The sequence below is a fragment of the Balaenoptera acutorostrata genome, chromosome 5, assembly GCF_949987535.1.
Source record: "Balaenoptera acutorostrata chromosome 5, mBalAcu1.1, whole genome shotgun sequence".
Taxonomy (NCBI): domain Eukaryota; kingdom Metazoa; phylum Chordata; class Mammalia; order Artiodactyla; family Balaenopteridae; genus Balaenoptera; species Balaenoptera acutorostrata.
In genome coordinates, this window is record NC_080068.1 from 74,592,552 (window position 1) to 74,620,532 (window position 27,981).

At 34.7% G+C, this 27,981-nt stretch overlaps 2 protein-coding genes across 11 annotated transcripts in view; one reads left to right on the forward strand and one right to left on the reverse strand.

Moving 5' to 3' along the window:
* On the forward strand, positions 1 to 27,908 carry GNPDA2 (glucosamine-6-phosphate deaminase 2). 5 transcript variants are annotated; one of them, XM_057547367.1, is made up of 7 exons: positions 1 to 114; positions 3,142 to 3,303; positions 7,448 to 7,549; positions 8,606 to 8,788; positions 14,592 to 14,776; positions 20,727 to 20,901; positions 26,967 to 27,908. In XM_057547367.1, exons 2-7 carry the CDS (start codon positions 3,180 to 3,182, stop codon positions 27,026 to 27,028), a joined length of 831 nt encoding a protein of 276 aa, XP_057403350.1. In that variant the 5' UTR covers positions 1 to 114; positions 3,142 to 3,179; the 3' UTR covers positions 27,029 to 27,908. The 5 variants fall into 5 exon arrangements, with proteins under 5 accessions (XP_057403350.1, XP_057403349.1, XP_057403351.1 ...); XM_057547366.1 differs by having other exon boundaries at positions 2 to 126; XM_057547368.1 differs by lacking the exon at positions 26,967 to 27,908 and adding an exon at positions 22,975 to 26,960 and having other exon boundaries at positions 2 to 126.
* GUF1 (GTP binding elongation factor GUF1) overlaps positions 11,369 to 27,981 on the reverse strand; it is a 40,957-nt gene continuing 24,344 nt past the window's right edge. Inside the window, exons 16-18 of one of the 6 annotated variants that reach the window (XR_450877.3) lie at positions 21,967 to 22,031; positions 11,950 to 12,101; positions 11,369 to 11,534 (exon numbers count right to left, since the gene is read on the reverse strand). Coding sequence is in view for 4 of the 6 variants with exons in the window: in XM_007180736.3 (XP_007180798.1) it covers positions 21,881 to 22,031 (151 nt within the window). In the remaining 2 variants the exon portion in view is untranslated. Of the gene's footprint in view, positions 11,535 to 11,914; positions 12,102 to 12,797; positions 13,059 to 21,732; positions 22,032 to 27,981 lie in introns of those variants that run through there. The other 5 variants (XR_450878.3, XM_007180734.3, XM_007180737.3 and 2 more) reach the window with 5 other exon arrangements.

The window sequence follows — 27,981 nt, forward strand, 5'->3', positions numbered from 1 at the left end:
CAGCGCCTAGATTTACATCCGGGTCCTTAGGCTTCACGCTCCTCTCGCCGGCTGCTGTTTCTCCGGGCTGACTGGCTGTTGGTTGTTCCCGCTGTTCCAGCGTCGGAAGAGCCGGTGGGTCCGCGGGTGAGTCCACGGGAAAGACCAGGAAGGGGAGCCGGGCGGGGACCCGGCTGGTCGTTGCACCCACCGGTGGGCTCTATGCGGAGACGGGGACGCGGGGCGGATGGGGGTCCCGGGAGCCTCGAGGCGGGGGCCGTGGTGTCCCCAGCTTTGTTCCCCTCCAACTTGACTGGTCGTCCTCTTCGGGACGGGGCTTCCCTGGCCCCTGCTCTTTGGTGGTCTTCTCCTGACACTTGTTACAAATTCGTAGTAGTCATCCTCATTTGCATTCGTTAGGGTTTGCGGAGAGACGGGCCCAGCGGCCCGGCAGGTGAGGTGAGTTTGCAGCCCTCGCCTTCCGGGCAGGGACCACAGCCTTCTCTGCTGCTTCTCGCCCCTCGTCGGGACCCTGACCTGGACCCCTGCTCTGAGAGCCCCCTTCTTGGTCGGGCTTCAGGAGTCTTTTGAGGTCAGGTGTAGTGTGTTGTAGTGAAAAAGCGCAGAGCAGGGATTCTGGAAGCCAAGGTTCCAGATTCTAGTACAGATTCTAAAATAGTTGTGTAACCCAAGTCGTCTAGAAGTTCCCATCCAGCTTTAAAGTTCTGAGGTTTGTGTTTGGCAGCTCTTTGTCCAAGGGACGCACACCCAAAATGAATCAGCACCAGAGGAAGATGAGGGCAGGGGTGGTGCTGTGTCATTTTTTGAGTGTTGTCGGGTCAAGATGTCAGAGAATGGTCGACCACAGCAGCAGTTCAGATGTGTGAGGATTGGCGAAAACTGGAAGAAGACACATTTAAAAATCTGAACACATGTGACATTCTACTTTTCTCTGGGTGAGGTGATTCATTTGGGACCTTTGGAACTGAACTCTGGACTCGCGGAAGAGTTTAAGAAAGCAAAACGTGCTTGTACTTGGTCTGAGAGACTTACTTGAACCTCTGTGCAATGAAGTCATCTTGTATGATGTTACTTTCCAAATTTATCCTGATTGTAAGAATCACCTGTGATATTTGTAAAAGTGCAGATTCCGTGGACCTCATTTCATATCTTTTGAAACACCATGTCCAGGGAAAGGTCCAGGGAATCTTTTTAACAGGCATCCTAAGTGATTCTTCCTTATAAGGCACTTTTGGGAAGCATGTATCTTTCAGTCAGATAGATCCTCCACCACTTAATAGCTTTATAACTTCAGTAATAAACTTGTGAGTTGCAGTTTTCTTTATCTGAAAAATGAGGATAAGTTCTGCCCCAGAGACTATTAAGTGAGTCTAAGCCCTTTGATAGTAGGATCCTTATCTTTGTCATTTTTGTGTCTACAGAGCTTAGTGCTTGACATTTAATAGGCCCTCCCTCACAAGTGTGTTGAACTGAGAAAAGAAATAGCATGCCCCAAAACACAGAAGACACTTGGAAAGCTCTAATGCCATTCCTCCCCCTCACCTTACAGGGTTTTTTTTTTTTTCTCTTTTTATCAGTAGTCATTTTGCTGAATACTCTTATTAGAGATAAGTATATCTCTTAATGGTTAAAACAGCCAGGAAATGTTTCTGATTCTTTGGTGTAACTTTGAAATTGTTTGTGCCATTAGATTACTAATGAATTTAAATGGAGGCCAAGTCCACCTGTTGGACTGAATTTATGACTTACTGTGTAAATTATTGTCTGTAAATGATATTTATCTCTTGTTATTGTGCCATAACTCTAGATCATGGTGATCGTAAGTTTTTGTTATGCCAGAATCTAAATCATCATGTTCGTAAGGACATATTTAGATTCAGTGTTTTCATTGTAATAAGACCTCCTACTCTCACTAATGGAAAGATTTTGACTTACTTCTGTATGTATGGTTTGTGGGTACAGAATTCAGGACTGCTGAAGCCATTTGTGAAAGGATTGGTGTGGGTAACGAATCCATTTAAATATAAAACTAAGAATTAAAAAATGGGAATTATGGTTGTAGAACACATTGTAAATGTTATAAATCTTGGCAGTATAAAATAATACATGTTACAGAAATCGGGGTGGGAGGAAGTGTAAGAATGCAATTTTCACATCTTTCATGGTAGGTCAATCCACGTTGTGTAAAATGGAATCATATAGTTTTTAAATGATGCTGATCTCCTAATATTTGTATAATATTTTTTCTTAACCTGAGAATATTCTTTTAGGAACTGAAATTGCTTTTTGTGAAGAATTTTGTCCCCCAGAGATCAGCAGTTTCTTTAGTTCACTTTATTTTCTTTGCTTCTGTTTAATGCAGAAAGAATTAAATTCGTTATGCTTTTTGTTAAAAATAGCATGTCTAGTATGATCCCATTGTTAGAAATTATTTCTATACATCCTATTTATATGTGTGCATTAGATAGATACCTGGAATGATGTATACCAAATAGTAATGAGCATTATTTCGGAGTGGCAAGATTTGGGTCGATTTTTTTTTTTTAACTTCTTTGTATCTTTCTGTATTGATTGAAATTTTTTAAAGTGCAGGTATCACTTTTATACAGAAGAGAGGTTTGGTTATTACATCATTCATAGGGAGAGTTCTGGATTTTAGTAAGTAACCCAAAAGGTGCTGAGTAATCATTACTACCATTAATTTGCAATCAATAAATGAGTGCTGCTTTGTTTGCCTTTAGATTTGTTTTATGTTGCTTTATATAGTGTACCTGTAGAGATAGTGCAGTGTGATGTCTTTATGGTAAATTTGCCTTGATAAAAATTTCAGCTTTGTCACTTAGTAACTGTGTGAACTCAGTCGAATTATGTCAGTCCCTCTACTCATCTAAAACTGGATGTTGTATGTACTTCAGAAGGTTGTTGTAAGAATTAATATTTGTACTTAAATGACCTAGCCCACTGCCCAGAACCCAAAGTTTGTTCAAAAGAGAACAGCCATTATTACTATTTTAAAAGTACAGATTGTATTTGTATAAATGCATGTCTTTCTTAAGTACTGTCCTTTTTAAAGTCATCAATGTATTGTCCTTCTGTTTGACTGTAAATTACTTAAAGTGCTCTACAATGGAATTTTCTCAGGTTTGAACTTCTTGTTCTGGAAGCTGTGCATCACCATAATGAGGCTTGTAATTCTTGATAACTATGACTTGGCTAGTGAATGGGCAGCCAAATACATCTGTAATCGCATCATTCAATTCAGACCTGGACAGGACAGATATTTTACACTGGGTTTGCCAACAGGTAATGCACCATTTTTTTCCATATTAGGTACTCAAGGCTGTGGGATTGAAGGCTTTTTCTTAGTAAAATATGTTTCCTGTTTATTTCTTGACATATCACTGATTTAACATATTAGGATATAAAGTCAAATACATAGATACAGACATATCTGGTATCTAAGTTTCATTACTATTTGTTAAAATTCTGTCTCACCTACCACTCCAGAATGGAAAAGGAAATATAGCTCAGGTCGTGGTCATGATATTTTTTGTAACTTTTTCTAGTAGTCTTTTGTTTGTATTTAGGGATGTTGCTTTCACTATTCATGCAGTTTCTTGGGAGATTAGCCTTCTCATTGATCATTAAGAGGTACCTAAAATATGTACAGCTGCCTCTTAATTTTACCTCATATGCCTCATATTATCTTATTAGCCCTTTGCTATTTCTGTGATTATTTTCTATTTTAGAAGTATTACAGGTGAAAAATGGAAGACAGGTATGTCTTCATGACAGAATGAACATAAGCATTAATTATACACTTTATTGGATTTAGTTCTCGGTTAAGGTTTTTCTTAAAAAATAACCAAGTGGTGTCACTGATTCATGGTACTTTGATATTGTTGACTTACATAGGAAAGAGTATTGGACCTGGAATCAGAGCTGCTACTTTCTTGGTGACTGAAGGGCATTTATTCTACACCATAATTCTTGTTTTCCTTACTTTTAAGGAAGATAAGGAAATTAATAGCTTACAATGCTGTTTTGAACCTCAAATAAGAGCAAGTCCCTTGTATACTGTAAACACTATGTAAATTTAAGGTTCTCATAAGTGTGTTTTATTTAAACAGTATTTTTTCCTCTTGCTCCTCCCCCCATACATGTCAACTATAGAAAAGCTACAATCATGATTGTTTTTCACTTGCATAATTTCCATGAAAGATACTGTTAGCTCACCAAGTTGATTTTTTGTTTGTTTGTTGTTTTGCTTTTTGTTTTTCGGTCCATGGCAGTAGGTCTTGGTAAGAATGGCAAAGAGGAATTTTTTTAAATTGTGCACACCAGAAATGGGCCCCCTCAGCACCCACAGTTCCGATATGTGAGCTCCAGTGGTTGAACATGGCCTCTGTATCAGTTTGCCTTCTGTAAACCTGGGCCATGCTCAGACTAGCTGCCTTAATCACTTTGTCTTAATTATGAAGAAATAAACAGTAATTTGAGTATGGGAGCAGAAAGGCTTCAGAGCCATAAACGCCAGCAGTGCTAAACATGTTTTTGTGTATTTTGATATACAATTCTTCTGCTTTATTTTGGATAGTATTACTGCCTAATAATACATCTGCCAGGGTATATCTCTGGAAAACCTTTGTTAACATTTTCTACTTTTCTCCTTCATTGACCAATGACGGTGTTAATCATGCCCCATCCTTACCTCCCCACACCCCGTGCTTTTGAAATTTGAACATACATTTCTGTAAACAACATGCTATGTTGTAATTACGCCCCACCAAACACAATTCTGGGGAATATCTGTTCAGTATATATCTTTTTTTTAAAATTTATTTTATTTATTTATGTTTTGGCTGCATTGGGTCTTCGTTGCTGCTGCGTGTGGGCTTTCTCTAGTCGTGGCGAGCGGGGGCTACTCTTGGTTGTGGTGCGCGGGCTTCTCATTGCGGTGGCTTCTCTTGTTGCGAAGCACGGGCTCTAGGCGCGCGGGCTTCAGTAGTTGTGGCTCACGGGCTTTAGAGTGCAGGCTCAGTAGTTGTGGCGCACGAGCTTAGTTGCTCCGCGGCATGTGGGATCTTCCCAGACCGGGGCTCGAACCCATGTCCCCTGCATTGGCAGGCAGATTCTTAACCACTGCACCACCAGGGAAGCCCTGTTCAGTAATATATTTATTGAAGTGATGTTGACAAGCTTAACATTTAAGGGCCTGCATGCTGTGCACCCAACCTGCCTCCCAGACTTATTCCCACTATTCCTCTACACTGAATCAGGGTAGGCAGGTTACACTGCTTGTAGTGAAAAGAGCAGGCCTGAACTTGCTGGCTTTACTTTCACTCATGTTGCTAGCATACTGTATAATAAGAACTTTATGAGCTCTGGAACCAGGCAGAATCTCTTGAATATCTGGCTTCACTTCCGTGTGTGTGATATTTGGCACATTCCTTAATTTTTTTACCCCAACTCTTCCAACTTCAAAATGGGAAAGATAATGCCAATTTCCCAAACTTGTGAGATTTCCATTAGCTAATGTATGAAGCACCAACATAGCATCTAGCACATGGTAGGCATACAAGTGTCGTCTTTGAACCTCCTCCCCCATCTTTTTTCTGTTTTCAATTACAGCTTAACCCATTCTTTGATTATGGGAATTTCACTTCTTCTTCAAAGACTCAGTTGAAATGCCATCTTTCATCCTTCCTCCAACAAGCAAGACTATAGTGTGTTCTTCTTTGATTCACTATACTGCTCTGGAATTCTTATAGGTTATTTATATTTTTCCTTGTGTTATAGTTACTTTGTACTTGTCTATCTGTATTCTGTGAGTTCTTTTAGGGTAGAAACAGTCGTAATCTTTGTCATATGTGAATCATAGTAAGCACTTGCTAAATTAGTTATGTTAGTAAATGAGTACTGCAAAGCAAATATATTAAAATGAAGTTTCTTTTACCAGTTCACCCTGTACCATATCTTCCATTGTTTTTTTTCTATTCAGCCACTTTGATTAAAAAGTAGAAAATGAATGTGTTTTTTATTACTATTGTGACAACTTCTTTTTTTATTCATATGTCCTTCAGTTACGGAGGGAGTCCTATAACTATTCTCTTGACACTGAAAGATACATAGAAAATTTGTTATGCTTCTAGAAAAGGAGAAAGAAGAGCATACTTATCCATCTTTTATCCAGGTTTCATGTTAGTGGGCTATAGTTCTTTGAGAAGGAATTGTAAAGTTTGACCACATAAATTTTAAATTATTAATGACAATTTAAAACAATATGTGTGTTTAACTTCAAGAAAACCTATTAGTCTTCTGTTCTGTGAACCTGTCTGTGTGATATTTAGCCACTTCTATTATTCTGTCATCTTAAATGAGAGTCAGTCTTTTTACTACTCTAGATTTTTTTTGTATTTCTTGTTTTTTTGTTTTTCTGGTGTGTTTTTTTTTGCCAGAGACTGCTTAGTTCTGCCATACTTCTCCCTGCCTCTTGAGTAGAAATTTTGTGTTTGGGTGTTTTATTTTGTTTTGTGATGGTGGGTGGACTAGAAACCAGTACTCTGACCAGGATTGTGTGGGCCAGGTTGCTTGTTGTAAGAATGTAGTCAATCTAGTCTTTGAATTTGTAGTTAAAGTGAAAAAATACAGCAAATTTAAAAAACAAAGGGAGGCCATCCTCAAGTGGCTAAATTCATTTATCTTTATTGTGTCATTTCATGGAGCATTATCAAGCAGATCTTAATTTTATAAAACATAAAAGAATCAGATTTATAAAACAATAACATTAAGAACTCAGATGAAGTATCCAAAGCCAAGATCCCATTTCCTAGAAATCATTTTACTTTATACATTTTAGCTGATATATGCTGAAAATAACACAAAATGAGAAGCAGGAGCTCCAGTTAAAAACTTAAAGGATAAGCCTCCTCACTCAATCCTTGCCACTTTCTATTCTGAAAGTAGAGGCAGTGTTTAAATTCAGCTCTGGTTTCCCTTTTGATTTCACTGAATGGTCAATACTTGACCTATTTATGTATCATTTATGCTACAAATCCCTCTCTAAATAAAGTTTTTTCTCTAAAGGTGGGATGTTTATTTTTCTTCTGATTCTCATGTGCTTTCTAGAAGTTTCTAATCCTGGAATATACACCATTAATTCCAAATATCCAATGACACAAGAATAATTTTCCAAGCTATAATTTCTGCTGACAGATTCCCAGCTTTATTCAGCAAATTCTAGTTTACTAAAATTTAGGTTACCTTGTAGAGAGACTAATTCAACATATATTTGTTAATTGAATGTGTATTTAAATTAATAATTGTTTGCCTAATAAATTAGAAATATAAAATACCATTAAGTAAGAAGAGAATAAGGTTAATATAAACGTTTTTTTAAATTAGATTTTCAAGTTATGTTAGAAAATGGAATCTTTATCTGTTTTAGGGAGTACACCTTTAGGATGTTATAAAAAACTAATAGAATATCACAAGAATGGAGACCTTTCTTTTAAATATGTGAAGACCTTTAACATGGATGAGTATGTAGGTAAGCTATATTATTTGAATATATTATTTGGATATGTTATATTTTAAATAAAATTAATATATTGAGAATATTAACATTATTTAAATTTGTTTTGAATGTAATATGAATATATTTCTAGAGTATAATGTATTACCTTGTAGTGGGGTTGGGAGTTTATATAAAAACTATTTTTGTAATGACAGCATGACATAGTAGAAGGACCATGAGACTAGAAATCAGAAGATTTGCATTCGTCTTCAGCTATGGCACTTACCAGTCCTGGCTCCATCAACTTTGAGCCAATTCATTCACATTTCTCATTCTCTCTTTTTCTTTTTTTCTTAAGGCAAAGTTAAAACCAGTGTTGTTGTGGGGATAAATTAATATGTATGTAATTAGTAAAATATTTTTTAAATATAAGGCTATTTATATTTGTAGCCTTGAAGCTTTTATAATTTATTGATTGTGACCTTGCTTAACTAGAAAGATCAGTGATACATATAAACTCTGTGTTAAAATTTAAATTTTATAGGTACACATTTTTAACGGTAGCCTGAGCCATTGTCAAAGAACTGTTGTAATTTAGTATACCTTGCATGTAAATAGGAATAACAGAGGAAGAACGTAGATCAAGATTTCAGTTGTGTGGCCATTTAATTTATGTTGAATTTAACACATAAATCAGTTTTATTGGTTAAAATTTTGTATTTGAGAAGGGGAATATAGTGATTACATGCACATGAACTAGACTTCTGTGCTCCAGCCCCTCTGTGAGCTCTGTGACCCTGGGAAAGTTAATTTAACTTTTCTCTGTTTCTGTTCATCTATAAAATGAGATTGATAATAGTTATTTCCATAGACGTTGTACACATTAATTGAGTTAATACGTACATGTACAGTGATTAAAATAATGCCTGGCACATAATAAGCATATATTCCATATAAAAATGCTTTTAAATTGAATATGGTATAGAAATGTTACATATTTTAAATAGCATTTATGGCTTAATCAGAAAAGTAAACTTTAGATTTATTTCTGGAAATAGTTACATTTTTATTCATTAACTTTGTATTTAGGACTTCCCAGAAATCATCCTGAAAGCTACCATTCTTATATGTGGAATAACTTTTTTAAGCATATTGATATAGACCCTAATAATGCTCATATCCTTGATGGGAATGCTACAGATTTACAAGCAGAATGTGATGCATTTGAAAAGAAAATAAAAGAAGCTGGAGGAATTGATCTTTTTGTTGGAGGTACGTAAAACATTTTGTCATTAATCATTTACTAATATTTGGATTAGGTGCTATAAAAAAACCCCAAAACTTACCTTCGTGTAATGTAAAGAACATCTGTTGACTGTCTGTAATACCCATTTATTCAGCTATTGATTTCTGTTTTACTTTATTTTCATCAAAAAATAATCTTAATGTTGCAAGTGGGAATTGTTTAAATTATGGCTTGAGAAATAGGTCCTAATCCCTGCCTAATTACCTCTTTAGAACTGACAGTTTACCACATCTTAGAAAACGAGTGATATGTTTCTTTTCCTAAATGATACTCTTATTCTTTTACTGTTTCTTTAAAACCCCAACCCAGCTTTCTTATCAAATTACAGCGTTAAATCTCTGAAAGTTTGCATGTGGAACAGGTGGATTTTAACATTTCTCTACTGATCATTCATATCGCTTCATTTCACTAAGAAATGAGTTAAGAATGTTAAGATTTTTATCATCAGCCTTTAGTTAACATGAATTAAGCTGTATAATTGTCTTAATAAACTCTAAAGTAAATGTTTAATTAACTAAATTCCACTTGAAATTTATATATATACGTGCACACACAAACATACATATGTGTATGTATATTGTGTGTTCATGATCTACCATTGAAAAGAGGTGAAAGAATCTCTTCCTTTGTAATGACAATATGGTTTTCTGCCATCAGTGTGAAGCATATGAATAGTACATCATCTAAACTGAAACCAAATTGTTTTTTGCCAGATTCTTTAGTATTCAACTAAACATACTAAAGCTCTAAATTAACATTAGGTATATAGAGATAGATATATCCATTAGATCTAGGTATATCTTATAATTAATTTATTAGAAGACTGCTCAAAATTATATGAATTAGATCTTAAATAGACCTGTACTGAGGTTAATTTATGGTTGAGGTGGCCAGGTATTGTTGAGGTGTTTGGTTGCCTTTGGAGAAAATTGGGTTTTATCGTCAGACAAAAATTAGCATCCTGTTTTGGCCACTTACTATCTGTAAGATCTTAGGAAATGTGTTGATTTCAGTAAATTAGTTCAGTATACTAATTCAATATAATTATTTGTAAAACAGGATTATATTAACCATTTCAGAATTGATGAGAATTAACCACATTATAACATGTATAAAATGCCTTGTGCAGTGCTTGGTATGTAGTTGGTAATCCATTAAGTGTTACTCCACTCTGTCTCTGAGGTGTAGTTTCTGAAGTAATTTTTCCTTAGTTCATTGAATGTCCTGCTCTTTTACTGATTTACCTCTAAGGGTATCCAGCAAGACTGAAGTTTTTCTCTTTGAGGAAATTGTTATCTCTACCTAGCAGAACTAATATCAATTACTTTCTTAAATAGACAGGATGGTTAGACTAGTTTGCTTTTCAAAATAGAAAGTATCTATTTTTTAAATAAAACTTGCTAATATTACTTCACTATTCCTGGAAAACATTTGCATTCCAGTTTTGTCCGTATTGCTCAATTCTGAGATAATTACCGTTTGCGCCTACCAATATCAAGGCCAAGGCAGTAGATATTTGAAAATGTTTAAGGAGTGCGCGCTACCCATGCATTCTTTAGATTTTCTAAACTCTACCAAAATCAAGTAGAATTACTGTAAAATAATATACCTAAACTGTTTATCTTAGTTATATCAAGAAATATTTTCACTCATTTACCATTATACAAAAAGATATGGCAATTATTAAAACTTTAGTATTAAAAATGGCTGAATGGATAACATAAATAGTATTTTTTTACTTCTTTATTTGAGGACTTATTTTTTCCTGTTAATTTATTGACCTTACATAAGGATTCTTGTGACAAATCCCTTGGGGTCTCAATGCCAGGAAGTAGAATTTACTTGGGGGAAAAAAAACTGATAAGAACTCTTTAACTCCATTTTGTCCTTTTGCCTACTTTCCAGAAAATATTTTAGCTTAACGTAATGTTTAAGGTTTAATCTCCCTTTACAGAGATTTATAATAAACTTTCTTCTTTCCCCATAGCTTTAAGCCACTTCTTGTTTCTTTGTAGCTAAAGTTTTTCAGTGCATTTCCTCACAATAACCCACCTTAGTTCTACCTTTGAAACTAATGGAGCATAATCATAATTATTTATGTTTATCACTGACTCTTACTACTAAAACGAACTTTATTTTGTTTTTTAACCAATTTTTGTCTTAAAATTCCTGTAGTTCTCCCCTTGCAAAAAAATTTAACAGGATTTCCTTTCCTCTTCCATTAACACCTTCATTGTAGTCGTGGGCTAATCCAGGGTCTGACAGTTTATATTTATTATCCAAGGAACACATAATTGTGTATAGGGAACGGAGGGTTGGCTTATTACATTTTCTTTGAACTTTTCTCTGTTTGGGATACCCTAATATTGGATCTGTCTCATGAAAGAATCTCATTTGATTCTTCGCCTTCGTTGATCTAGGTTGTTATCATTGGATATTCAAGATGAGGCTTGGTATCTGGGTCTTACCACTTACCCTTCTTTTGTTCCAGGGTTTGGTTAATAAAAACACTAAGAACTGAGCCAAATGGGATCAAAATGTCAGCTTTATTAAAGGTAAAGTTGGATTAGAGATTGCAGGTTGGGCTTGAGGCCAGAATGGGGTTTCCTACTCCTCCTCCCTGAATTGGAAATAGTAAGACCAGAGAAGAGCTCCAGAGTATTAATCCACCATTGCTCACTCCTGGGAAATGGAGCAAGAGTTCCCTTCCCTCTGTAGAAAGGAGAAAGGAGGAAATACATACTCAGAAGTTCTTCATCTGATGACAAAATTGTTGGGAGAAAGAATAATGTGTATCATGCAATTCCTGATCCATACCCAGCAATAAAGTACACAAACATGGAAATCTATAAATAGACTCTAAAAGCATTATTAACTTTAAAATTATCTTAAGATAATTTGTGTTTAAAAGGTAAAAATAAGGCACTGGGGAAATTTTTAACCCTCTACTTTGGTTACACGATTAGATTCTTTGATTTGCAAGTAAATGTAGTCTACTAATGAGACCAAAAGTGAATTTATTGGAATGATTCTGGGGTAACTTACAGAATTGATATCAGAGTTGGAAAAAACAAGTCTTTAGAAGAACAAGAACCAGGAGCCTCAGATCACTGAAGCAGGGACTCACCTGATCCTCTCCTGCAGTGCTGTCATCAAATGCCTCAGCTCTAGATGCCTTCTTTCTTTCTGTGTTCCTGGTCAAGTTTCAGATTTATAGAGAGAAATTCTGATTGTTTCAGCTTGGCCTAAGTACTTGTCCTTAGATCACAACAGTTCTGCCTAAACGATATGAGATATAGGGTGTTATGATTGGTCTAGCCCCTGTTGTGAGGGGAGCAGAGCAGGGTAGAAGGGGGCAAAAACTATACTGAACGTCCTGAAGAATACCAACCATCCATTCATTTATTCAACCATTATTTATTGAGGGCCTCCTGTGTGTCATGTGTTCTAAATAGTAGGGATACAGTTATGAAGAAGAGAAAGTCTACTTTCATGAAGTTTACCTTCTAGCCCACAGAACTACAGACACAGGAAAGACACACAATCCAGACTCAGAGGTTTTAGGGATGTTTCATAAAGGTGTTGATATCGGGCTTCCCTGGGGCACAGTGGTTAAGAATCCGCCTGCCAATGCAGGGGACACAGGTTTGAGCCCTGGTCCGGGAAGGTCCCACATGCCGTGGAGCAGCTAAGCCCGTGTGCCACAACTACTGAGCCTGTGCTCTGGAGCCTGCATGCCACAACTACTGACCCCACGCACCACAACTACTGAAGCCTGCACACGTACAGCCTGTGCTCTGCAACAAGAGAAGCCACCGCAATGAGAAGCCTGCACACCACAACGAAGAGAGCCCCTGCTCGCCGCAACTAGAGAAAGCCCATGCACAGCAACGAAGACCCAATCCAGCCAAAAATAAAATAAATTAAAAAAAAAAAAAGACTGAATAAGAATTAACCATGGTGTTTAGAGTTCATGATTATTTTTAAGAAAATTTTTATAAGGCTTTGTAAAACATTCTGAACATTTTAAAAATATAATTTTATATCAGGAAAAGCTCAATTTTTGATAGTTACTGATAGTAAGGGAATGTATTGACCCTTCTCCATCATGAACCATTCTTGATAATTTCAGCTTTGCTGTACACTTTTGTGTGACCCAAATCACTGGTGAGACCACTAACAGGACCTCCTGTTTTTTTTCTGGAACTCTTTATTTTCCTGGTTCCATCCTTTCCTCTATAGAGAAATATAAATAAAAATATTTAGGCAGATGTATACTTAAGAGGAAAAGCAGAACAGTTTTACAAATCTAGAGAGATATGCATATCTATGATTTAAAATAGACAAGCATATATATACTTAATAGTGGAAACAAACCATACATATTAACCACATATAGGTCTGGCTTTATGTACTAGATTAAAAATTAATCCTATATTGTTAAAAATTCCTAGACTATTGTGCTTTGGTAGTTCATATTTGCTTCCTAAGGTTTTCAGTTCTTTCTTCATTCAAAACCAGGTTACTCTTTGTCATATTTTACTTTGTTGTAGCCTGGGAAAAAGTTGTTAGAATTGTGTGTTAAAAAAAAAAAAAAAAAAAAAAAAAAAAAAAAAGAATTGTGTGTTAAGAGCCAATAAGATACACCTATATATCATTAAATATGCAGAATATAAGTATAACAGGTATTTTGACCCAGAGAACTTGTGGGTTTATTTTTTTGATTGAAGTTGCCAGAAATCTGACTAGCAAGTAGGGTCCATGTATATAAAACTTGATTTACTTATGCCATAGAAAGATTCTTGATTTTATGAAAAGATTTACCTCCAATTTCCTTCAAATAAGAAATGTCATATTCTTATCTATATTTTAGAGGCAGTCCTAGAATATTTCAGCTGGCAGTAGGTCTCCTTAAAGCAGAGTTTTCAAATTGTGGCTGTCACACATTAGGTCATGAACTCAATATGGTCAGTCACATCCACCATTTCCCTTTGTACGTTTTGTTAATGAAACCAAATGTAATCAAAAGTAGCTTGAATGGCTCCTCGTAAGGGTATTATTTCATGCAATTCTTGTTTTAATTGTATTTATATGTGTACTAGATTGCAGTGTCAAATGTATTTCTTGCAGTAGGTTGCAGTCAAAAAAGTTTGAAGAAAACTACTGCCTTAGATAATATCTTGTCCAATCTAAACATTTTTATAAGTGAGGAAACTATACTACAGGGAGGTCCAGTAGTTAACTGCCCCATCTAGACTAGAACCAAGCAAGTTAACGTGTGAATATAAAGACCACTGGGTTAGGAATCAGAAGATTTAGATTTGAGTTTTGTCTTAGTACTTACTAAATTATTACCTTGAACAAATCATATATTATCCTTTAGCATCAAAGTTTCCTTTTGAGCTTAAAAAAAGGGGGAGATGAGGTAAATAGATATGGTTAATCTGACTATATCACAAGATGGTTAAATATATGTGTTGTTGAGAGGATGCATGTGAAATTGCTTTATAAAATATTATTATAAAGTGATAACTTAATTTTGCTGTTAGAATCATGCTAGCTCAATGCTAAGCATATGGAAAACATTGAAATACTTGTTGAATCAAATACAGGAACAAATCTTTTACTGCAGCATTAGAAATTCAGCTATCAAATAAAACAAGGTAAGCATGTTTATGGCTATTTCTTTGGTCTTTAAATCATGTTGAACTTTGAGAAACCTTATTTACTTATGTATATATGTGTGTGTATATGTATTTCTTTTGAAAGGAATTGGTCCAGATGGTCATATTGCTTTCAATGAGCCAGGATCCAGTTTAGTATCAAGGACAAGAGTAAAGACTCTAGCAATGGACACCATTTTGGCAAATGCTAAATATTTTGATGGAGATTTATCAAAAGTGCCAACTATGGCTCTAACAGTTGGTGTGGGGACAGTGATGGATGCTAGAGAAGTAAGAATTAAATGTTCTTTGATGTTTTTCCTTTGATGTCTATAGACTTTGGAGAAATTGTGGTGTCAAATAAGTGCTATTTTGGGTTAATCCTATTTGCAGTATAAATTGTCTAGCTTTCAGTAATTTCTGTCAGGCTCATTGCCATGTTTAGAATTCAAGTAAATTAAGTCTTTGGAGCAGGAAACTAAAAATTAGGCACCATCTCTTTTGGGATACTGCTTTACTTGCCTCTTCTTGTTTCACAGTTTGAGGTTCTAAAATCACACTGATCATATAGTCTTGTGACAGGACTGTTGCAACAAAGATGCAGTCGTAATTAACATTAAACTGCTTTTGGAGGCTTAGGATAATTTAGTGTAATGTGATTCTTGACTGTAGGAGGATAGCTCAGTTGGTTTCCAGTGGAAAAAGAACCCCTTTAGGGCTGGATCTGTTCTAAATTTGGTATGTTTAAGAAGGCAAGAGTTCTGAACAGTAGACTCAAATTTTTTAGTTTTTAATTGGGCTGTCATTTCCTGCCCTGAGAATAACAGACCAAATTATAGTCAGCTCATGATTATAAGTGGTTAAATTATATGGAAACCCAAAACTCCATTCCCTTCTGGCAGCAGGATTGGACAGGTTCAGAGGAAAGAGTACAGACAAGGTATGGTGAATAAGTAACTGATCTTAATGTAAATATATCTAGACTTGAATGCACAAATAGAACTGTCATTCAAAATGGAGTTTTTCATCTAAAGATAATTGGTTTACGAAAAAAGACCCTTTAAAGACTGAAATTTCAAGTAAATAAATTGAAAAATAATTAGAGCAATCTTAGTTCTAAAATATGAAACTGAAAGTTATGCAAAAAGATTTCTTACATATAACAAAATTAAAGTTACAGTGCAACTCTTATGCTAATTCTTAGAATTAACAGAATTATTCAAACATTGATTTTTTTTCTTTTGATTTTTCCAACAAAATTATATGATGCTATTCCCCTCACAGTATTCATTCCCAGCATGACTGTAAAGAAAATTATGGCAAAACTACTTTTATTATTTAGTAGTTTTCCCAAGGACTTTAGTGCTTTATTATAGTTGATTTACAATACTGTGTTAGTTTCCAGTGTGCAGCAGAGTGATTCAGTTATATATTTTTTCAGATTATTTTTCATTATAGGTTATTACAAGATATTGAATAGTTCCCTTTGCTATATAGTAAATCCTTGTTACTTATCTGTTTTACATATAGTAGTTTGTATCTTTTAGTCCCATATTCCTAACTTACCCCCTTTCCCGTTGGTAGCCATTAGTTTTCTTTTCTTTGTGAGTTTTTTTCTGTTTTATATAGATTAACTTGTATTGTTTTTTAGACTCCACATATAAGTGATAGCATATAGCATTTGTTTTTTTCCGTATGACTTACTTCACTTAGTATGATATTCTTTAGGTCCATGTTGCTGCAAATGGCGGTATGTCAATCTTTTTTATGGCTGAGTAATATTCCATTTGTGTGTGTGTGTGTGTGTGTGTGTGTGTGTGTGTGTGTGTGTACGTACCAAATCTTCTTAAACCAATCCTCTGTCGATGGACACTTGGGTTGTTTCCATTGTCTTGGCTATTGTAAATAGTGCTGCTAGATTTTTCATAGCATTCTTTTGAAACAAGTATCACATGATTATACTTAATGACTTTCTTTATCTTCAATTTTAATGGGCTTCATGTGTACAGATTTTCATCTGCCAGTGGTTTTAACTGTGATGTGAGCTGTTCTTCAATGTCATTTTCAATAACTGCAAATATATTTAAAATTTAAATCCATGTGTGGGACAGATGCCACTGTTGAATGGAAAGTAGGTTTGAATGGGAGACAAATCTTTAAGTGGTCAGTGCATCAATAAGTATCTTCACATTTTGGCAACTCAGATAATGAGGACCTTCTGTACACACCCTGGAAGTGACAACCCAGAAGTTATTATAGGTTTCTTAAGACTTGGGAATTGTCCACTACGTACTGAACCACACAAGTCACTGCCCTCAATTTTCACTCCTTCCTTGCTCTGAGGCCTTACATTGATGTTAATTAACTGTGAAATGTTCTACTTCTCTAGCCCTTGCTTAGCTAAAAGGGCACCAGTTTTCAGCTTTCAGAGTTCCATTTTCTGACCATAATCCTTATAATCAAAATTATTTTCTTTTATTCTTTTACCAGTTTTTGTTTATAGCGCTTCTTGCAGTTTGTAATTGTTTTTGTATGTTTCGTTGTTTAATACCTTTCCTCATTAGTTTATAATCTCCAAGTGTTTATGAGTCATGTATATCTAGCACAGTACACTGCCTGTCACATAATAGGTATTCAGTAACTGTTGAGAATAGTTTGAATGAATTACTTTTGCCCATAATTCATTTTGGACAAAGTTGGTTCTATCCACAGCTTGGCTATCTACCTGAACCACCAGATCTGATTTTTACTGACTTTTGGCTGTTTGACGAAAGCCAAATTTACCCTCAAAGGATTAAAATTTGTTTTTACTGAGATATATTTAAAGATAATGCTTTATATTTTAAAGGTAATTTCAAAAGAAAAGACACAAATTGTTTTTAATTACTGTAGCGTATTTAGAATTGCTTATTATATATAATTACAATAATTTGAATGTTTATTCTTGTGATGACATAAGGAAAAACCAGTAAAACTTAAAAATCTTTTGATTTTGTTGACTTACTGAATGTCACAGAAGTCGCCAGTGATTTCTTAATTGTTAAGATCATCTTTTCTACAGGTCTTATCCTACTGGGCCTCTTTTCATCATTTATTCCTATGGACTATTTCTTCCGTCATAAACCTTTACCATTATTCTTCTTTGTTTCTGACCATTCTTTCTCAGTATGCTTCCCTGGCTCTTCTTCCTCCATCTGCCTTTTGAATGTAGTTGTTCCCTAGGGTGTCATCTCCTAGCACTGCATATTCACTATGCATACTTCTAGGCAGTGACCTTTTTTGTGTGCGTGTTTTTGTTATTTTTTAATTAACACATCAATAGCAGTCACACTTTGCAACCCTGTTCTTGGTAGATTTAGTACTATTCTAAAAAGGTCAACTACGCTCAATACAGTGATAACTACCAGTACATATCTTTAGCCAGTTCTTTTTCTGAAGCTGCAGATTTCATATTTCCAATTGACTCCTTATACTTAAACTGTTCAAAATTTAAATTCATCTTTCTATCAAAATTGTCTCCCTCCCTTGGTGAATAGCAACACCCTCCATGAAAATTATCTGAACTTGAAACATGTGTCATTCTCAGCTTCTTCACATCTAATCAGTCACCACATTCCTCCATTTTTTAAAATATTTATTTATTTATTTATTTATTTATTTATGGCTGTGTTGGGTCTTCATTTCTGTGCGAGGGCTTTCTGTAGTTGTGGCAAGCGGGGGCCACTCTTCATCGCGGTGCGCGGGCCTCTCACTATCGTGGCCTCTCTTGTTGCGGAGCACAGGTTCCAGATGCGCAGGCTCAGTAATTGTGGCTCACGGGCCCAGTTGCTCCGCGGCATGTGGGATCTTCCCAGACCAGGGCTCGAACCCGTGTCCCCTGCATTGGCAGGCGGATTCTCAACCACTGCGCCACCAGGGAAGGACCCTCCATTTAACTTAGAGATAAATAAGGATCCAGCCCTCCATCGGAACTGCCTTACTTCTGGTCTGTATCAGTTTTTTAAGGATTATTGCAGACCCATCCTAAATCATGGCTATCTCCATTCTTTACCTTTCCTGTTCTCTATTACAGCCTGAATTTTTTTTTTTTCAAAAACATAGTTATTACTCATGCATGTAATGAAGAGTCTCTGATTCCTGGCTGCTTCATCACAAGATGATCTTGGGCATAAAATGCTCTGTATTATCAAAATTCAGTTTTCAGCCATTTCATTTCCCTATGCCCTGCCTTACCACATTTCTAGCTTTTTACTGACCACCCCATAACTGTCTGAAATGCCCCCTTTTCTTTTCTGCTTATCCTTAAGATTTGGTTTCAGATAGGGCTACTCTTAAGCTTTTTCACAATACAAGAAATACTCTCCTTGAGAATAGTGGAGCAGATAGAGTAGAAATAATCACGTATTATCAACATCAAATTATATTCCAAGAGGAATTTTCTTCAATTTCTGATTTCCCAGATATTTCTTCTTAATTCTCAATTAAAGGTTATATATGTCTTATTGTAGTTGTTAAGGATATGGATGCTGGAATCAGACCTCTTGTTTATATAGTAGCCTTACCAAGACCTTGGGCAAGTTACATAATATCTGTGTCTCATTCCTTATCTGTAAAATATGAGTAAGAATAGTATTTATCTCATGCTGTTGATGTGGGTAGTTAAATGAGATAATTCACGAAAAGTGCTTAAGTTCAGTGTTTAACTTTGAAACCACCAAATCACATTTTAAAACTCCTGAAATAAATTAAACTTCAGAAAATATCCATCGTGCAGCAATCACTACATATTCTCATTTAATGTAGTGTGTGTTAAAATAGTTTTAAAAAGCCTTTTCAAGTGCTAGTATAAGGACTTCTGCCAGATTGCATACTAATCACTTAAGGGACCCTGATTCTTGGGTCCTAATTCCAAAGATTCTGAATTAGAAGACAGGATGGAGCAAAGAACTTGAATATTTTGTTGTTTTTTTTCAAACTCCTCTGTAACAGGTATCAGTCTTAAGAAAAAAATATTAATTTCCAGTAAGGAAAACTAATAAACCCATTAATCAGTGCTGTGCTTACCTTATTATATCAAGCATTGCTAATTTTTTAAAAATGCTTTTAATTATAGGTGACGGCATATTAATTCTTCACTGAGCCTAGATCTCTATACTTAAGAACAAGAAGTATCAATAAAAACAGTAGGAATTCATACATATCTTATTTCATTCATGGGCTTTGATATTAATCAAATATAGCTTCAAAGTGAAAAGTAATGATCTTGATAAAAGAAATACAGTAATATCTGGTTCATTAATCTTTAATTTCCTCCCTGTTTTAGAAGGTCTGGTTATAAAATGTGAAATCCAGAATTTTTACGTTGTTACAGGTATTTTAGAATTACAACCACTTTAACATTCATTTTTTTAAATTATAATGAAAAAAATCATGGTAAAAGATTTATTATATTACATAAACTGTTTAACTTGTAAAAACAAGATTGATTTACTGCTAAAAATGTTAAAAGATTAGATTCATTCAGACACCTATACACTCACATTTGCACATGTTCTTTGACTTATCTCATAGACTATCAGGGATTTGGGACAAAGAGCTTGGATTTTCTGTACCTAAGGATGGTCTCAAGTTATGTGTGTTTAAAGGACAGTTCCTGCATTTAAGTAGATTCTGAACCCTTCTTTACATCTAGTTTTGTTCCAAAACAGCTTTAGATAGCACTTGTTCAATGAAACAATCTTTAGGCTCATTTCTCTAGATTACTTTTAAAATATCTGTTATTTCAGAGTCTTTTGCTTTTCCAAAGTAGTATCTATTGCTTACCTGGACTAGAGCAATTTTGTATATCATTCCTGGTTATATAAATTCTTTGTTGATCTGTAACTCTGCCTTTGCAGAACAGCCCTTTTGTTTCTTTTTCTTCATTCTCCCAGGTCTCTTCTTGCACATCAGTATTTAATGTGTTAATTATCATAGGCATTATGGTATATTCAATAATACTCCATTACAAGATACTATTTTACTTTGTTCAGTCAGAAGTAGAGATACACTTTGTGCTTGCCTGTTACCTTAAAGAGCAGCAATAAATACCTTGAACTATGATGAAATATGGAGCTGTTTATTTTTATTTTAACCCTCAGAAAAATATTGGTGCTAAATTCTTTGTTTTAAAAAAAATAGAGCTTCTTAGTCATTTGGAACATGTTTTAAGAATTGACAAGTAATGTTCACGATTTTTCAGGTAATGATCCTCATAACAGGTGCACACAAGGCATTTGCTCTCTACAAAGCAATAGAAGAAGGAGTCAATCACATGTGGACTGTTTCAGCTTTCCAGCAACATCCCCGAACTATTTTTGTATGTGATGAAGATGCTACTTTAGAATTAAGAGTTAAAACTGTGAAATACTTTAAAGGTGAGCACTGAAATTTCAAAAGCAGACTGGGAGAATGTTCCATTGTAGATGACAATTAAAACTTAGTATGATTGGCGAGTTACATCCTGCATTGTGGCCTAATGAAAACTGGCACTGTGCTGAGGATTAGAAATGTCTCACTTCAGATAATACTAGCTTTCAAAGTAATTTCCTAATATTTTTTTCTTGAAGAAAACCTCTTCAATCTATATTTTCAGTAAACAAGATGTTTCTTGAAATCCAAAATTAAATATTTTACTTTCATATTGAATATACAAGATTAAATAGCCCAAAAGGAAATGTATATATGTCCTTTCTAATTTTTTCGTGTTTACCTGTCCCACCCTAACCTCTCAGCTATGTTTAGAATGAAATCGGGGATAAGATGGGTTGCCCACTATCTCATTTAATCTTCACAATAAATTCTGCTAAATGTCAAACAGTGTGGAATAAACTGCAAGTAAGCAGGAGTTTGCCCAGACTTCTGCATATTTATCTTCCTTTTGCTTCTTCCTACAGTCTAGTTCAGTAATTTTTAAACTTTACCATACCATGTATATATATATATAGAACCATATATACTTGCTGTGATAGGTGTTTAAGAGATTGTCAAGGACACTTGAATACACTCAGTTTAGAAGCCATTCCCTGCTTGAGTCAACTCCACATATAAATACATACACATAAACAAGCTGTATAAATAGGTACTCTTTACAAAGCACCTGTATTTATATAGCTGATATGAAAATATTATGTAATTAGTCATATATATAGTTCAGTAATTCACAAAGTATGTAATAAGTGTACTACTGATACTATATGAATGAAAATACGTTTTAAATCTTTTTACTCTAATAAAAGGTGTTAAAGGTTTCCTTAGTGTTAAGCACTTAGATTACTTCCAGTCATTTATATTTTTATCAGTTAAATTACCAGTTTTTTACCAAGTCACAAATATACCAAATTAAAGTGAAAATTGTTAGCTTGTTAGTAATTTGACAGATAAAAGCAGAGAATAGCTGTTATGGGTTGTGAATAAGATAGAGCCCTTAGATGGCGTTTTACCCATATATTTCCATGTAGTCCAGGTTTCGTCACAAATATTAGATTCCGTCACAAATATTAGATTCCTTGAAAAAGTTAATAGAAGGAATGGTCATTATCCACATATTTTAATAACAGTTTTGAGGAGATTCATTTGACATTGCCATTTTCTAGCACCAGTAATCCCCAGATAAACCCCTATACTTGTCTGATTTTTGTCAGTTTGGTTTTTATCAGAAAATTTTTACATTTTAGTGAAGTAAACATTTAATAAATAGCCAATAGTTATTTGACCCGGTGCTATTCTAAGCATATTATACTTACTGATTTACTTAAATCTCAAAATTCTATGACATGGGTACTCTTATAATCCCATTTATAGGTGAATTAACAGGCTTAGTAGGGATGTTAAAGTCACTTAGAAATTATTTTCCAGTGGAGTTGTATATATTTCTGAAGAGATTCAGGACATCAGCCTCTGTCAGGATGCCTCCTTCAATATGGAGAAAAATGGATTTGCAATATTGTTCTGGGCTATATATAGACCTCATTTTACAGTAAGGTATTTTTATATTAGGTAGAATGACTGTTCATAAATTTATACATGTTATAAATGTAGTTTTATGTATTTCCCAAATCCTTATTATTATATCACTGCAAGATATACTGGAGGAAATGAATCCCTTAGTTATAATCTGTAATTCTTCAAATACCATTCACATCACTACTCTTTCTTCTGCCATCCCTTTAAAAGTGTCAACAGGAATCTTAAAGGGTTCTAATTATTTAGCTCTTGAAGTCTAGGTTAACTGCATCTAAAACAATAAAAATCATTAGCATATGGAAGTTTATTTCAGTATATATCTTTTGAAAGATATAAGTAAATCACAGGAAAACATTTTAATTTGTTTTATTCTAGTTTTTTGTTTTTTAAAAAATAAAACCTATGTTTTATGTCCTGAGATAATATATTTTCAAGACATCATCATCATGGTGAACATTTTTTTTGTTTTGTTTTATCCTTTTTAGGCCCTACTCCAATAGCTCCAATAGCTTGATAGAGGTTGAATGAATTCAGATTGAACCCAACTATAAAATCTATTATATTTAATTTTCTTCTTCAAGCAACATCAGAAGTCTATGCATTTTTATCAATACTCATTAGAATTTACTTCTGTTTATGATTTAAGTAGCAATTATTTATTTTTATCACATTCTTGTGTAGAACGTTGTCAGTTTTTACCTTTAGTCATAGTAAACTCTTATTATTCAGAAAGCAAGTACTAAAATTTCCAAAATTATTTTTAGTTTGGAACTAGCTTTATGTTATGTACAAGTTACAGCCAGTGTTTAGTTTTAAAAAAACTTTACAAAGGAGTTGGATTTTTAATGTTTATCCTGATGTTTTAAGTTGCGTGTTTTTAAGCTCTGATGTATTCTTCTTTCCATGATCAAAGCTTTAAGCGAATGATAGATGAATTATATCAAGTAGAATGATCCTCAAAGAGCTGATACTCTGGAAGAGGTACATCTTCTAAACCACATGGCTGAGATTACCAGTGTCTTTGTTGTCCCCTCTCTTGGGTCTCTCCAATCTCCATTTTGCTGCTTTTTACATACTGGTTGTTAAACTTTTCAGTTAAATATTGTTTTAAATAAGATTGGTTCTATTTAGAGATAATTATCTGGTAAATATTTTTCATTAGCAGATACCTTTTACAGTATAAAAAAATTACCCTTTAATGTTTATTTTTGGTAAATGTAAACTATATTTTCCAGTTAGTGTCATCAGCCAAGAAACATGGGTTACAGTGCCTTCAAGTACATTGTCTCATGTGTTATACCCGAAAGAAGTACAAGTATCCCTGCCTGAAAGTAGTTGGCATTCTTCATAAAACTGGCTCATTAAGTGATTCGAGAAAATAAAATGTAGTTCCATGAAGGTAGGGACTTTAGTTTTGGTTCATTGCAATAGTTCAGCATCTCAAAGGGTACCTACCTACTAGTACACTGGAGACACTCGGTAAATTCTAGGTAGTTGGGCAGGTAGATGGATGACACATGACATTGATACCATTTCAGTTTAAGTGCTAAATTATGTAAATCACTGTGAAGTCCAAGGGATGTTAAGGGAGAGATTTTTATAGTTAGATAGTAGTTGATGAAAACTTGAATTGAGCTGATGGGACTGAGAGCTGTAGAAGATGGTAACATTTAGATTTGAAGAAAATGCCATAATCAACAGCACAGGTGTAAGGATGAGCTAGCACAGTAGCAGAAAAAGTTCCTCTTAATAGAGAACAAAGTATACCGATAAAATGGGGCTAGCTTATACTTTAAAAACAAAATTAAGAGTGAAAAGGCAAATGAGGGCTTGCATATCAGTGGCCTTTCAAAAGGGTATTGGGGGGGAGGGGTTATTAGCCCTGAGAAAAATATTCTTATGTATTAACATTTTTTGAGCAAAGAACAAATGCCAATAAATCAGTGTGCTTCAAATCCAGCCTCGGAGATATTCTGCATAAAACAGTCCAATGAATGAAGTATTTGTTGGTTTGTCCACATACTCACGGATTTTTATCACAGGCTTTTTGTTCGCACTGGTAAGCATGGAAGGGAGGGTTATATAACTTTATGGAACTGTCACTATAGAAACATTCAAGTATCAGAGATTACATTATCTCAGACATATAAACCAAACATCATTATAAGACTTTTATGCACTATGTTGAGTACGTTGTTTTCTTTTTTGAATTTTTGAGCTGAGGTTACTCCATTTTATAAATAAGGCCAGATGGATAAATGGCTGCCATATACCTGAGGTGGAGGCAGAACCGATCAAGTGCCTTTATGCTTAGTTTGGTACTTTTTATCCATAATTCTTTCATTTCCTGGGTTAGCTGTGCTCCTTGTTTTGCTTTTTTCAAACTCTTCCCATTACTTATTTTAACCTTTTGACCCTTCTGTCCCTCCAGCTGCATGGAAGGCTTAACTTCAGTCCCTCCACAGTCCTACCTCCAAGATTTTAAATTTATCCTAATCGTTAAGCATCCTTTCCTTTCATGTCTAGCCATTCTGCCAGTGCCCTTGATACTTTTCTGTCTTCAGGACCTTGAACTACAGAATCTTGGTCTCTGCTCCCTCCTTTTCTCCTGCCTCCTTTTTAACAATATATGTTCTAGATTCATTTTAAGTTAAAAAAAAAGCTTCCAGAGACCATCTCACTGAATCTTCACAGATTTTTTTAAAGTACATGTTTCTTGAGCTTCCACCATGTATCATGACCTTATAAACCCAGGACTTAGAGCAGTAAATTTAAGGTCCTGGACCTCAGTTTCTAGTTGGAGACATGGTAGGAAAAACATTTTCTAAGAGTGAAAATTGCTCTAAAGAAAGTGAAATAGTAATTCATTATAAGGTGACATTTGGGCTGAGACCCAAAAAGCCAAAAGGAGATAATCATGCTTTGCTCAGGGAGAAGAGCATTCCAGGCTGAATGAGAGAGCAAATATAAGGACCCTGTACTATATAACCAAGCTTAGCCTTTCTGAGGTAATAGCAACAAAGCCAGGGTTGAGTGTAACACAGAAGGGGGAGAGTGGGGAGGACATGAGATCAGAAGGATAAACAAAGACAACAGAATAAAATCTAAATTATATTCTAAGTGACCAGAGCAATTGGAGAATTTTAAGTAGGGAAATGGTATAATCTAGCTTCTGTTTTTAGAAAAATTGGACAATGGGAAGTGATGAAAGTAGGGTGCTGAGTTGGTAATCAGAAAGTAGTGCCCACCAGTCCTGCTGCTGAATTTAAAAAGAGGAAAAAATCAACAGTGAACTTCAGTTGTCTGGCTTTAGCAGCTCATCAAAGGGTAACACGATATACCAGTATTTTTAAAGAAATGGTTTAGAAGGGGAAAATGGGTCTGGATGTTGTTAACAAGTTTGAGGTGCTGATTAGACACTGAAGTGAGCTGTTGAGTTAATTAGCATTCTCTCTTTCAATTTCATGAGTGACTATTTCTCTGTCCTCCTTTTAAGACTGTTCCACTCCTGGTTTTTCTCCTACTACATGTATACTTTAGTGTTCTTTGCATGTCCCTTTGCTTATCTCTTAAAAGTGGGCCTTCACAGTTTGGATTTTAGAGTGCTTTTGCAGCCTTTCTGACAAAGAACACCTTCTTACTAACAAGTACCCTGTCTCCTCGATCCAGTAATCCCATTTCCTAAGAAAACCACATTATTGAGTCCCTTTTCCCAACCTCCATGTTCTTAACAACCTGGTAAATTTAACTGATTTCTTTAACCTCCAAAATATAAAATCTTTAGTTCATTAATTGGGACAATTTATTTCCCCAAAGAAATACGATACATGTGCGTTAAGACATGAGTAACTGGAATATATTTCCCAAGAAGCTTTAATAAAATTAAGGACAGTTTACAAGCATACCAATTATAAGATGAAACTTAAATTTACTTGGAAATTGATATTTAGGTTATCATTGTTTTAGTAAACCTCTCTGTGTGGCTTGTAATCAACCCCTATTGTAAATACACATGTCAAAATAGTAGAAAATAATTTGCCAGATGAATGGATAGGGTAATGTATTAGAGAACTAATGTAACAACAGTTCTGAGCCCCTTGTTGGAGTCTGTTAGATTAACTGGCAGAGGGTCAAACTCAATCAGACTTTTAGATGTAATTAGTATTCAAATTTGTTATTTTGTCATACTGAAGGAAGTTCTTTCTAAAGACAAGAACTGCCCCTACTTCTGGTTACTCACAAAGAACCTGTACCCATTCCAGATCCATGGTTTCATAAATAACTAAATTGATATTTGCTAGGTAGTTAAAACTAAACATTCTGAAACATTTCTATTTGCATTTTTCCAATAAATTTAACTATTTTGTATTAGATGGGAGCCAGTATACTTGTATTTTAATATTACATCTTTTGTTTTCTAAATGAGATATAGTTCAAAATCAGAAATACAACTAGAACTGTGCTTTTTTTCTTTAAGGTTTAATGCATGTGCACAATAAACTTGTGGATCCACTGTACAGTATGAAAGAAGCAAATTGAAGGAGACTGGATCAAAATTCTGCTTGAATGAACATAACACTTTTATACATAGATAATTTTCAGCTATGCAATATGATAAAACTTGGGGAATTTTTGAATATTGTCATTTTTGAAGTCTAATATCTGTATGTTAAACATTCCATATTTACGATGTGTCCATTTTACACTAGGGTTTAGACGTAATTGGCTCTCAGTTGATCAGCTAGTTGTTACAGAAGCCACACTCTATAACACAGCACAGAAATGAAATGTCTGCCTGTTTACAAATTTAAGTCATTTTAAAGGCAACAATTCTGTACATAAAGTACCATTTATATGACTCCAGTGGCATTATTAGATTTTAATTTTTTAATCACAGGAAGACACTCCAAGCCTTTCAGGTATCAAACCACTATCATTGCAAGCCTTTACTTCCGGAATGCTATCTATATTCTCTTTGCACAAGCTTTCTGCACGCGGTTGCCTTAGTCATCTTCCTGCAGTAGCATCTGGACATCAAAAGTCCTGCTATATATTGTTGGTACAGAAAATTTGAAGAGACGGCAGTGCCTAAAAGTACAGTTTACGTCCTTTTGGAAAATATGTATAAGTGCATGTTTTTTGTGCACCACCTTCTGTAGCACTTTTTTAAACAAATGTGCTCTTATTTTTATTTAATGACTTGGGTTCATGCACTTAATTTAAGTATTTTGGCAATTAGGAGCTTTATACCTAGCAACACACTTAAGGAAATTTTTTTTGAAGAAAATTTTCTGATTATCGTTAAACTTCATAAATGATTAGCTTTATTCCTTACATATATGTAATGTCTAAAAGGATTATATGATGAAGTATAATATAAAAGAAATTACTGTAAACTATTTTAGATTGCCATAACAACTTGCATTATTAAATTGCAAAGTATAAAAGTATACTTATAAAAGTATATTGTTTTCTATCTTTAACTCAAATAA